Raw genomic sequence first — 12,964 nt, 5'->3', positions numbered from 1 at the left:
GCTCACCCCCCATTTTCCCCTCCAACCTCCTCTCTATTCCCTCCAGCATGTCTCCTCCCAACTTCCTGTGTTTTGTTTTTGTTTGTGACTCTCTGAGTTCAGTCAGTGCTGTCCATGTGTGTGGGGGTGTGGTGTGGGTCTCCCAGTAGCTTGAGAACCCTACTTGGGGCCACACCCTTCTCAAACAACAAATCCCTGTTTCCCTACAGCTATAAACTGTGAGTTGCTCTTCTAAGGGGTGGGGCCTGGAGCTTCCCCACTTCTTCAATGCCTGAATTTTTACTAGCTTGATCTATTTCTTTTTCTTTTGATTTTTCAAGATAGAGTTTCTCTGTATAACAGTTCCAGCTGTCCTGGAATTCACTTTGTAGACCAGGCTGGCCTCGAACTCACAGAGCTATGGGTGTCCCCTGTAGAGCTGAGTACCCAAGACTCTTTCCTCAGCATTCTGGTTCTGCTGCAGCTCTCCACTGACTGCTGCCCAGTGCACAGACAAGCTGCTGTGGCCCGCATCGAGAGAGGCATATGCCTATGAGTATCAACACGAAGAATCAGAAGGCTGTTCACCCGCATGAGCCTTTCACTTAATTAGCTGTGAAAGAATAAAACCAAAAGCTAATGACATGCTTTAGTGCGGGTGAGTTAAGAGGAAATAGTGGAAAAGGAGCGATGAAGGTAGAATGTGTCTCCCAAAAGCTGTATTTTTTTTTTTTCTGAACGGCTCCTCTAATTGTTTAGAAGTTCGTTGCGTTGTATAGTCTTTGAGTCTGGATAATTTTGGTGTGTGATTTTTTTCTTTTGGTTTTCAATTTGCAACCTTTTTTTTTTTAAATAACAAAGTTTAAAATAAAAACGAAGCATTTAAAATGTGATGTGGTTGTTCATAGGGTTTACTCTCCAGGCGGAGAATGAGAACGTCTGCTGTCTTCTGCAAACAGTGCCAGCCTTTGTCTGCGGGGCCGATGGGCCAGTGTGGCCAGGCTTGCACCAACCTGTCAGCCACCACCTCATGCTTTTTCTCCTTCTCGCTTTCCAATTCTCTTGTAGGACTGCATTTTTCTCTTCAAGGAGTATCAGGCATCCTTTCACAAGACAAGGAAGCAGATTTTAGAGTCCTCAGGGGAGAAGTCTTTCGAGGTTTCAGAGATGTATATATTTGGGAAATTTGAAGCCTTCTGTAAGAGGCTGGAGAAGGTAAGCCTTCTGCAGTCACGGGACCCCACTCCCACCCGCACAGGGCTGGTGTTTTGGGGTTTCAGGCAGTGTGGCTGAGGATCATTGTTTCGGATCTCTTCCTGGCGTTGATCCAACTTGTTCAGTTAGGTTACCCATCTATCACTGCATTTGTTTGAACTGATCGCCCCCCCCACCATCCCGAGCTAGTAGTGCCTTGTGCCAGCCAAAGGCTATTGTGAACTTTCACCTCTCCCAAGACCTCAATTCTTCTTACACAGATAGGTCCTGAACTTGAAGGCTTGTGTCTCTGACCACAATATTAAGCCGAGAAAGTGTGTGCAGTTGGCAAGCCCTGTAAATGTGCAGGATCTAAATGTGTAGTCTTTCAGGACCAATATGTACCATGTAGTTCTGAAGGGTGTGTATGGGAACGGTGTGTACGGGAACGGTGTATATGGGAACGGTGTGTATGGAAACGGTGTGTATGGGGAGCCTTTGCTGGGCAGACAGCTGCTGGAAACCCCTCACCTCTGACTTTAGTTATTTAGGCCTGAGGAGGAATGGTGTTCCTTAGAAGGCTATCAGGAACCCACACTAAGAGTTCCCAGGTGTCAGTCATTCTGGGGATCTATACAGGGACTGGAGAGATGGTTCTGGTGATGCACTTTCAGAGCCCTGTAAGGGCCTGGGTAAGGATACCCAGCAGCCCCGTAAATGGTTATGCATGGTGGTGCTGGCCTCCAACTCCAGTGCTGGTGGGGCAGAGAGAGGTGGATGCCTGGAGCTCAGTGGCGGGCCAGCCAACCAGTGGAGCTCCAGGTTCAATGAGAGACCCTGTTTCAAAAAAGAAGTCAGAGGGCCTGGAGGGATAACTCAGGTTAAGGGCACACAGTTTGGTTACCAGCCCTCATAACTTCTTGTAGCTCCAGCTCTATGGGGTCTCATGCCCTCTAATGGCCTCTGGGGGAAATTGCAGTCACATGCACATGCACACGCGTGCGTGTGCACCCCCACACACACACACATATAATAAATTAAATCTTATGATTATACAGAGAAATAGATGTAACTGAAGATAAAATGAATTAAGCTAACCACATGAAGACACATACTGTATAGTTTTTTCTTATCATGCCCTACTTTCTGGCTGTTGTAGCTGGGTGGTAGGGGAGAGTCAGTGTGTTAGAGGTCAGAATAACATCAGGTTAGTCATGTTGACTTCCTGTCTTGGCTTTTGCTTCACACAATAGGCATGTGTAGAATTTCGATATTAGGAGCCAGTCCAGTCATTTCTTGTGCTTATACAGCTCCTGTAACATACTGTAAATTTCAAGTGGTTGCGTCTCTGAGACAATGGCTTATGGAAAAAGTACGGTGAGACTAGTTGTCACCCTGACAAGGCCGCGTCTGGGTGAGGCGCACAGGGACTGTCTGTGTGGTGTAGTGAGAATCCATGAGATCTGCCGTGTCAAGAACCAGCAGTATTGTCTTCATGGGACGCAGTATTTGGAGGACATGCAGAGGAGAGGCACATTTCCTTTCCCTCCATTGGACAAAAATAATCTCTCCATGGGGAGTTCTGAGCTGTGTTACTGAAAGCAGGGATTCAGAGCAGGAATCACTCACGGCGAAGAACTGCATAATTTGTAGATATGAGGGTTTGCTGTTTTGGGTTGCTTTCCCTGGATGAGTGTTTTGCTTATATGTGTGTGTACTGCGTGTACCATGTGCATGCCTGGTGTCCTCAGAGGTCACAGGAGCCTGCCAGATTCCCCAAGACCTGGAATTTTAAATGGTTGTGAACCGCCATGTGGGTTCTACAAACTGCACTCAGGTCTCATGGATTCTCAGCCTTCCCAGCTTGTTGCACACACGGAGATTTGCTCAGATTTGTTCAGATTCACTATTTGCCGAGGATGCAGTCAAATTCCTCATCCTCCCGCCATTTCCTTTCCAGTGTTGGGATACAGGTACAGGATAGCAGCATTTTTTAATGTTTGTTTTTTTTTAAGTCAATGATTCATTAAAAAGCCTATGCCAGAGAAAGGGGCCCAGACGCCCATTTCTAACCATTTAGCATTTCCATGTGAAGACTACAGAAATGATAACCATTGTGCAGACGCACTCAGCCCAGACGCCTATTTCTAACCATCTAGCATTTCCATTTGAAGATTACAGAAATGATAACCATTGTGCAGACATACACAGCCCTGAGCAACTCTACAATCGAAGGAATAGATATCATGGCGATAAAATTCAAAAACATCTATCAAGGGATTAAGAAAAACCAGTATGACATCCTGGATCCACGAAGAACAGAATTTGACACAGATTTCTCGGATTTTATGTCAAAAATCAATACTTTAGAGGTAAGTAGTTAGACGAGCTTGCACTGAGAAAAACGGAAGCATAGCTGGCGGTGCCTCTCGGTACTGTTACTGCAAATGCCTACATGGAGAGCAATGCTCATGTGTTCACTCTTTTCAAAAATTTTTTATTTCCTTTCATTTGTGTGGTTGTTTTGTTTGCATGCATGTCTGTATATCACATGTGGGCCTGGTGCCCTCAGAAGAGGGTATCAGATTCCCTGGAACTGGAGTTAGAGTAGACTGAGCCACTATGTGTGGGTGTCTCCTTTTCCTCCGGGTTGTTGGCCGCTGGCCCGTGAGGGTGCAGGGAGCAGAGGCGGTGAGCAGGGCCTGATGGCTGTGAGTATGACAGAAAGAATTCAGGGAGACAGCTAGTTTTATTGCTCCAGGGGAAAAGTATATAAGGGTTCCTAGGGTCACTGGCCGGAAGAGCTGATTGGTCTTTCCTCAGCACCTAATTAGCATATGGGCGGGAGGAAAGAGCAGCATTTGTAGGGGGTTGTGTGCAGGGTTATCCTCCAAATAAGGTCAGGCAGAGAAGAGAAAGCCCCGCTGAGAAAGGGAGTCCTCCATTTTGTGCTGCGCTCAGAGAACTATCCAGACATGGTGGACTGTGACCTTAATGGCAGGGATCCCCAACACATGTGGGTTCTGGGAATAGAACCCAGGTCCTCTGGAATAGCAGCCAGTGCTCTTAGCTGCTGAGCTGTCTCTCTACCCACACATATTCACTATTTATTATATTCCCATTCCAAGTTGCTTTAAAAATGTGCAGGGTGAATGATTTTTAAAGTAACCTACAAAACGTTTTCCACTTTTATGTGTATGTGAGCACACACATACACATGGGTTTGTGGGGTCGTGTGTATGTATGTATGTAATGTGCAAGGTGTGGAGTCCAGGGGACAACCTCAGGTGTCTTTTACCTTTGATTTGAGGTAGGACCTGCCATTAGCCTGGAACTTTACCATGTAGACTAGGCTAGCTGGCCCACTTGTTTCTGTGATCTTGGGTTATTCCTGAGATTGCAGGTATACAGTACCATTCCTTGCTTTTTATGTAGGCCCTGGGGATCTGTCTCTCTTAGGGTTCTATTGCTGTGAAGAGACACCATGACCACAGTTACTCTTTTTTTTCTTTGGTTTTTCAAGACAGGATTTCTCTGTGTAGCTTCAGAACTTGTCCTGGAGCTAGCTCTGTAGTCCAGGCTAACCTCAAACTCACAGAGATCCACCTATCTCTGCCTCCTGAGTGCTGGATTAAAGGCATACACCACCACTGCCCAGCTGACCATGGTTACTCTAATAAAGGAAAATATTTAACCAGGGCTTATAGGTTCAAAGGCTTAGTTCATTATTGTTATGGTGGGAAGCATGGCAGTGGGCAGGCAGACATGATGCTAGAGAAGAAGCCTAGAGTTCTATGTCTGCATTCATAGGCAGCAGGAAGAGAGTGTGACAGTGGGCCTGGCTTGAGCCTCTAAAACTTTAGTACCCACCCCCAGTGACACACTTCCAATGATGCCACTCCCTGTGAGTCTATAGGGAGCATTTTTATGCAGACCACCACAGAATCTGAACTTATGTCTTCATGTTTGCAACCCATGTGTTTCACTCATCATATTTTTCCAGCCTTTCAGCTTTTTTGCCTTATGAGAAATGAGATACCCAATGATAGACATACATGATAACCAAACATCCAAAGGATATGTTAAACATTGGTATAAATTCCTTTACCTGGTGAGTTTTCTCACTGGCCTCCTTTTCCAATTTCTGAACTAAGTTTTTTTGATGTGAAAGTGAAGGAAAAATAAGATTTTTGTCTCATTTAAAAAAATCTTTTAAATTTTATTACATGTAATTTTCTGTATTAATAAGACAGTTCCTAAAATGTTACCAGTCTTACTATCTCTCCGATAGTCAAGATAGGCCTTGAACTTGTGATCTTTCTCCATTAGCCTGCAGAGTAGCTAAGATTATAGTCCCACATCATCAGGCCTGAAAAGTTAGCTTAGTTTTTTGCTTCCCTTTCGTTTTTTTGAAAATTAGATTCTGATATCAAGACATATTCCCATTATTACTTTTCATTTTGGCTAGTTGAGTTGGATGGAGTTTACTTCCAAAATACATTGAAAGTTAAATATTCATGGCAGCAGGAATTAAAATTTTTGTTCTCTGAGAACTTTATGATTTATTAATGAAGCTTATATATTATGAAAGGAGTAAATTCTAGCTTTCAATAAAGTTAGTGTCCATATGATTTCCTGTTTTGAGGACTAGTTATTGGTCTAGGCAGGCACTGTACCACTGAGCTACATCCCAGCCCTTCAGTTTTTTTGAGACGGGATCCCTGTACATAGTACAGGCTGACTTCAGCTTTTGCAAGTTTCCTGCTTCTGTCTCCTGCATGCTAGGATTACAGGTGTGTGCTGTCAAACCCGGTTCATATAAGCCCTTTGGTAGCTATTAATAGATAACTTGATTGTAATGTTAGTGTTTGAACTTCCCTTGCCAGTGTCTGACTGCCTTGTGGGTGTGACCCAATTGACCACCGATACCAATACCTTCCACATGGAAAATGCATCTGCAAGGAGCCAGTTTAGTTCCATCTCTCAGGGCCAAGAGCTTGAAGCCCATTGCTGGGGATGGTGGGAGTCTTGGAGGATCATTTTCTGCCTCCTGTTCCCACCGGGCCACAGCAGCCAGGTTTCCTAGGGTGGTAGTGTGGCAGCTCACATCTTCTGACCCAGGCTTGGAAATGACAAACTTCCCAAGGAAAAGCATTTAGCCGGGGGCCCTCATACCTTTATATACTACCTCGATCAGAATATCCAACCACAAGCTGCAAATGCAAACCACACAAGGTCCTTTCATTTTCCTAGCAGCCACAGGAATGACTAAACAGAAGGTGAGTTTAGCCTTAGTATTCTGTGACTACTCCAAGGTATTCAGAGTATCATCATTTTTACATACCGTTAATGTCTAACTCATGAAGGAAGTATTTTATATAATCTGTGTGCAGGGGAAGGGGTACTGAGTCTTTGCCAAGGAGTGTGCATTCTATATTTACCTACATCTCACTTCTAAGCCGTGACATTTGGTAGCCGTGTGGCATGTGGCCATCACAGGGACCTTGTACATCACTAGGAACTTAGGAGGTAGATGTGTCTGAGTCTTTAGGAATGTTGTTAATTATCGAACAAAACTAACTTCCTTTGTGTAGACATAACTTGAATGTCGTCCTTTTATTTTAGATACAGATACAGGCGTTTATGAACAGTACTTTCGGAAAGATCTTGTCTTCCCAGCAGGCGCTGCAGCTGCTTCAGAGGTATTTATTACAGAGGCGGAAGGAGGGTGGATCCTCGGAAGGCACAGTTTCTGACAGCTCAGGTGGTTAAGTGCTTGCTTTGTGATGGAAGGACCTGAGTTCAATTCCCAGAACCCACGTAAAAAGAGGAGAAAGCAAGAAGGAAGCCGGGCGTGGTAGGGCATGTTTGTAGCCCATCATTCCTGAGGAGGCAAAGGCAAGAGGATCCCTGGGGCTCAGTGGCCATGCAGTTTAGCTGAATCAGTAAGTTCAAGGCCAGTAAGAGGCCCTGTCTCAAAAAAGAGGTAAGGGCGGATGGTACCTGAGGAATGACCCCTGGGGTTGTACCCTGGGCTCTACACATGCATACACATGTGCATGTATACCTGCACACACATCTGTACACATGCACCTGCACTCACATATGATCTCACACATACATGTACCTGCACACACATAACTGCACACATGCACCTGCACTCATATATGCACTTGCACATACATGTACATGCACACACACATCTGTACACATGCATCTGCACCCACACATACTGTAACTGTACACATATAATTGCACACACATCTGCACACACATGAACACACATACACACCAAAAAAAAAAACCTGCCCACGATTTCAAATTAGAAACCTCTTCTTTATAAACCTTAAAAGCTATAAGCATTAGCTTGTCATTACCACTAATTAGATTTTTGGAATACAGAGCATTATTTTTCTTACCATTTTAGATTTTTTTTTCTGAAACAAGCTCAGCTATAGTCCAGGCCGGCCTCAGGTTTGCTCTGTGGCCAAGGAAGACCTTTAATTTCCTGCTCCTCCTGCCTCCCTCTCCCAGGTGCTGGGAGGACAGGTGTGTACTGGATGCTCCTCTGAATTCAGAAATAATAACAAAGTCTTTCATAAGAAAGTCTCACATGGCTTCCTAGTCCCAGCCATATAATATCCTTCATTTTAATTTCATAGTTATTATTGGAGAGGGAATAACTAATGTTTAATTTTACTTGGGGAAAGAATTTCCAAAGAACACGATTGCATATTGTCACAGTTAACTTCAGCTGTCAACTTAAAACAAAGTCAAGAGGGAGCCTCAGCTGAGGAACCGCCTCTGTCAGACTGACCCATGTGTGTGGGCATTTTCCTTAATTGCGAATTGATGTGGGCAGGCTTAGCCCCCTGTGGGTGGCACCATTCCTAGGCGGATGGGTCTGTGTTGTGTAGGAAAGGCAGCTGCTGGGAGTCTGGAAGAAGCCAGCTCCCCTTCAGTTCCTGCCTCCACATTCCTTCCTTGAGTTCCTACCACCGCTTCCCTCCGTGACCTGAGAGCTGCAAGCTGACATCAGCCCTGTCCTCCCCAAATTTCTTGTGGTGTTTACCTCAGCAAGAGAAGCAAACTAGAACAGATATATTTGGTTGATATACACAGGAAACATGGTCAACACAGTAGAGAAAGTAACGTCCTTCATCTCAGATAGTTATCCCCCATCCCCAGGCTGTTTATGGCAAGAGCACTTGAAATATGCTCCCCCAGTCTCGTTTCTCCTCTGTTCCCATTGGCAGTGCTTCCCATGGAGGGCGGAAGTCAAGAATAGAGGGAGAAGTTGGACTAGAGGCCGTGTGTGTGTGTGTGTGTGTGTGTGTGTGTGCATATGTGTATGAGACAGAAACAGACAAAGAGACATACATACATGCAGACACACACACACCACATCCATACACAGAGATAAGAGACAAGACCCACGTCAGAGGCTGCTTTATAAATTCTTTCCTGTGAGTCAGGGCATCTGATTTTCTGGTGCCTTTGCCATAGTTCCACATCTCTGTGATAGCAATGATCTCCCAGGAGACGACCACAGGATTCAAAGCAGGCATGAAATGATTCTGACAAGTGACAGCGAGGGTAGTGTTTTAATGGTGACCTCCCCGCCCCTGTTTGCCTCCTTTTGCCCTCTCTACCTATAATAGGCTATTGGTCAGTTCATTCTGTTGTCAGAACAGTGTGGTCCTGGTTCCTCCCAGGCGTCATTTAGTCTCAGTAGATGTGTGATATTGACTGACAGCCCATTATTGCAGCCTCTGCCTTTCTGAGTGGTAGCTGCAGGGTCCAGGAAAGCTGAGTGCGCCTGCCTTGTTGGCTGTTACATATCTAGGAAAATGCACGGGGCCTGGAATAGACGTTTATCAAATGATTGAGCAGATATTTAGTACCCCAGCCATTCTGTAATACGTTTCTCATTTCCCTTTTAATTACCCAGTTTCAATTACTTTTAGGTTTCAGAAGCTGAACATTCCCTGCCTTCAACTGGAAATCAATCACACAATTGAGCGGATTCTTCAGTGTTATGTGGCTGAACTTGAAGCTACCAAGAAGGTAAGTATCCTGCATATCCACAGAAGAATGGGTTAGTATGGGGAGGGAGGCTCTGAAAACCTTCACCGTTGCCAGGGTGTTCAACACATTCCTCCCGGAGGCTCCCCTCTGAGTGTGAGGGTCTCCATGGTAAGTCCCGGGACTGCCAGATCCACCCCTGTTTGCTGTTATAAACTGTGCTTTTGTTCTAGTCTTCCCGAGATTATATAGCAGAGCCCAGTTAGGTCAGGTTTTTTTTTTTTTTTTTTTTTTTTTTCCACAGAGAAATGCAGGTGCTGGACTATACCAGATACAATGCAGCTACGAGTACTGTATTAGGGACCTTGCCTTGAAACATCAGATAAGGATAGAAAAGAATAGATGCTTCATGCTTGTTAACTATATCTGCATCCCTGTCACCGAGATTCTGTGCAAAGTATTTACAGGGGGATGATTCAAGCTGGACTGTGTTTCAGCCTCTGGTAGTGAAGTGGCTCTGTGTGGCAACCTGAGGCTATTCACATGGGGTGTAGACCTGAGGCTATTCACATGGGGTGTAGACCTGAGGCTATTCACATGGGGTGTAGACCTGAGGCTATTCACATGGGGGTGTAGACCTGAGGCTATTCACATGGGGTGTAGACCTGAGGCTATTCACATGGGGGTGTAAACCTGAGGCTATTCACATGGCTGCCAGCCAGACCGGATCAGTGGGTATAACTTCCAGGGTTCCACCTCCTAAAGATTCCACAGCTTTTCCAAACAGCACAACCATTGGGGTAGTCAGACCTTCCAAATGAGGTAAGGACAGCCCCCATAAGTAAAGAGCTTGCCGTACAAGCCTGAGGACCTGAGTTCGGATGCCCAGCACTCAGATACTAAAAGCGGTGGCATGCACCTGTCACCCCCATGCTGCATTGGTGAGGGCAAGTGGCTCCTGAGGCTTGCTGGCAGCCAGCCTAGGCCACTCAATGAGACGTGATTGTTTCTGAGCCTCAGATCATTGGTTCTGAAGCTCATTTGCATATTTATTGACTAACTCTTGGGCACCCAACCTGTGAATCATGGTGAAACCACCTATTCAAATGTAGCTGTAAATTTTGTTGCCTTCTCCACTGTGTTGAATTCAAACATTAACATTATATTTTTTTTAATTACAGCTCTATCATTCTCAGAAAGATGACCCCCCTCTCGCTCGCAACATGCCCCCCATAGCAGGAAAAATTCTCTGGGTGAGGCAGCTCTACCGCCGGATAAATGAGCCCATCAACTATTTCTTTGTAAGCCAATCATGCAGTTTCTATGTGAATCATGGTGGTGTAGAAATGAAATTACATTACAAATTCATCCTGCCCTCAAATATTGATGCCAACCAAGTAGTTAGGACCAATGCTTTTACCGAGAAAAAAAAAAATTAGCTTATAAACATGCCAGAAAGGTACGAAGTCAATCTTGTCATGTTCAGCGGACCAACCAGTTCAATTATAGTTGGCAAATCTTATGTCTTTTAATAACTGAAGACACTTTATAAAGGTTCTTAAAAATAATTGTTTTTAAAAGCGCAGGGTGTAAGCTGTGTCCTGACTCTTATTTGCATGTGCGGATGGATAGGTGTTGATGTATATTTAATGAAAGCCGAGATGGGATGCCGAGTGCATTCCTCTTTGAAGAACCGAGCCTCAGGCAGGACACAGCAGTATATGCAGAATGAGATTATCTGATTTCTGAAGAGCAGGGTCCTTGTAGATCCTGCCAGCATTCTGGGAATGCCACTTTGTCTTTTCTTTGTCGTTTTGTTTTTATTTGTTTAAGAGAGTACCCGAATAGAGTCTGGTCTGTTTGATATTATATTTTATTTCTGAACAGAGAACAAAATAACCGCAGGACCACATCCTCCAAGTAATTTTGTTTCCGGGCATTACTACATGTGCAGCTCCTGCTGTTGCCTTGCTTCGTTAGTCTGCGTATTTGCAAATATTTAAACTGCGAATGGAGAGATACTATTTTTGCAAAAGACCCAAGTTTAGTTTCCAGCCCCCATGCTGGGTGGCTCATAATCGCCTGTAATTCCAGCTCCAAGGACTCTAATGCCCTCTTCTGGTCCCTGTATGCACCTACATGCATGTGCATGTGTCCTCACACAGACACCTAACAGTTAAAAAAAAATCTTAAAAGACATTTAAACCCTAACAAGAGCCTGAATTGCTGTGGTAGGAGGGTTGTACCTTGTCCAGGGAAATGGGGAGGGAGGAGACACTGAAGATGGAGATCGCTGCTGCCTCTGGCTGGTTGTGGGCTGGCAGGATTCTTCTTCAGTCCTTTCTTTCCAGGGATGGATGTCAGGATAAGCAGATTTTTTTTGGAATAAAGTCTGCAATTTTTTTAAAACATAATTTTCTCTCCCTACGCCCCAGAAAAACTCAGAAATCTTGTCAAGCGCAGAAGGTAAAGCCGTCATCCGCCAGTACAACAAGATCTCGTACGTGCTGGTAGAATTCGAGGTGGTCTACCACACAGCCTGGGTCAAAGAGATTTCGCAGCTGCAGTACGGTGCGTCTAAGGCTCACAAGTGGGGCTTGGGTTCAGATGAATTCATGGTTCTGTTGAAGGTTGGCATTCCCTTTACAAACAGTTAGGCTTGTTAAAGTTTAGGTTTAGGGCTGGGAAGATGACCCAGTTGGTAAATGCCTGAGTTTAGTCTTCAGAACTCATGTGAAAAAGCCAGGGGTGGTGGTGGGGTGTTGGGGGATTAAGATCAGGCAGACCCCTAGGGCTCCCTGCAGGGAGTATAATCTAATTGGTGTGCTCCCTACTAGTGAAAGTCCCTGGCTCAATAGGTAGAGGTCAAGTTTTCTGGAATGTTCATTGCTCTCAAGGACATCATTTGACCCTAGAAAGTATCGCAGACTCATTGCAATGGGTTAATGACCAGAAGTGCTCCCAAGCAAAGCCAACAGTTTAAAGTCGAAGTTTTCCATCGTAGCCCAGGCTATGGGAAATGAATGGCTCTGAATGGTTTCCCCTTGTAAGGCTTGGCCGTACTTACCTGTGCTCAGGGTGGTGCCTGGGCCACCTTCTGATGGATGCAGCACAGAGCTTCTTAGATAGGGATCCACCAGTTCTCAGATGGTCACCCTGTCCTGGAGCGGCCCCTCCTGACTGTCCTTACAAATCTGTCTTACTGGTGCTGTTGATCCTTTTGTTCTGTTGTGCAAATTCAGTACAGCTTTAAGATAGTCAGATTTTATTAAATGAGTTTTGTTCTGGGATTTATCTGAGTGGACATATGATTTCTAACCCCATTCCGAGAGGATTCTAAATATGTTGGATACAATTCTTAGCTGAGAGCCTCAGGAAAACTGACTCCGTTGAGAACCTTGCTAAGGGTTGGCAAGATGGCTCAGCTAGTGTTGATGAGCTACAGCAGCCTGGAGACCTTAGTTCAATCCTTGGCACTCACTGAACATAGAAGGAGAGGGATGGAGAGATGGCTCAGAGGTTAAGAGAACTGACTGCTGTTCCAGAGGTCCTGAGTTCAATTCCCAGCAACCACATGATGGCTCACAACCATCTGTAATGACATATGGTGCCCAGAACACTATATACATGATAAATAAATTTAAAAGAAAAAAAAAACACAGAAGGAGAAAACTGACTCCACAAATTGTCCTCTGGGTCTCCTCCTTCCAATAACAGATTTAAAAATAAATTAAAATCATCTTTTAAAGGGAACCTCTCTCAGAAT

At 44.9% G+C, this 12,964-nt stretch overlaps 1 protein-coding gene across 2 annotated transcripts in view; it reads left to right on the top strand.

The window, feature by feature from the left end:
- The window catches only part of Dnah8 (dynein axonemal heavy chain 8), a 225,873-nt gene that overhangs the window by 25,016 nt on the left and 187,893 nt on the right, over positions 1 to 12,964 (top strand). For both annotated transcript variants that reach the window (XM_057794552.1, XM_057794553.1), the window contains 6 exons: positions 1,048 to 1,194; positions 3,348 to 3,545; positions 6,799 to 6,875; positions 9,141 to 9,240; positions 10,380 to 10,499; positions 11,634 to 11,769. In XM_057794552.1, the coding sequence (XP_057650535.1) occupies positions 1,048 to 1,194; positions 3,348 to 3,545; positions 6,799 to 6,875; positions 9,141 to 9,240; positions 10,380 to 10,499; positions 11,634 to 11,769 (778 nt within the window). The remainder of the gene's footprint in view (positions 1 to 1,047; positions 1,195 to 3,347; positions 3,546 to 6,798; positions 6,876 to 9,140; positions 9,241 to 10,379; positions 10,500 to 11,633; positions 11,770 to 12,964) is intronic.

Source organism: Chionomys nivalis, chromosome 19 (genome assembly GCF_950005125.1).
Source record: "Chionomys nivalis chromosome 19, mChiNiv1.1, whole genome shotgun sequence".
In the NCBI taxonomy this organism is placed as follows: Eukaryota; Metazoa; Chordata; class Mammalia; order Rodentia; family Cricetidae; genus Chionomys; species Chionomys nivalis.
This window is presented reverse-complemented; position numbering and strand designations above follow the sequence as displayed.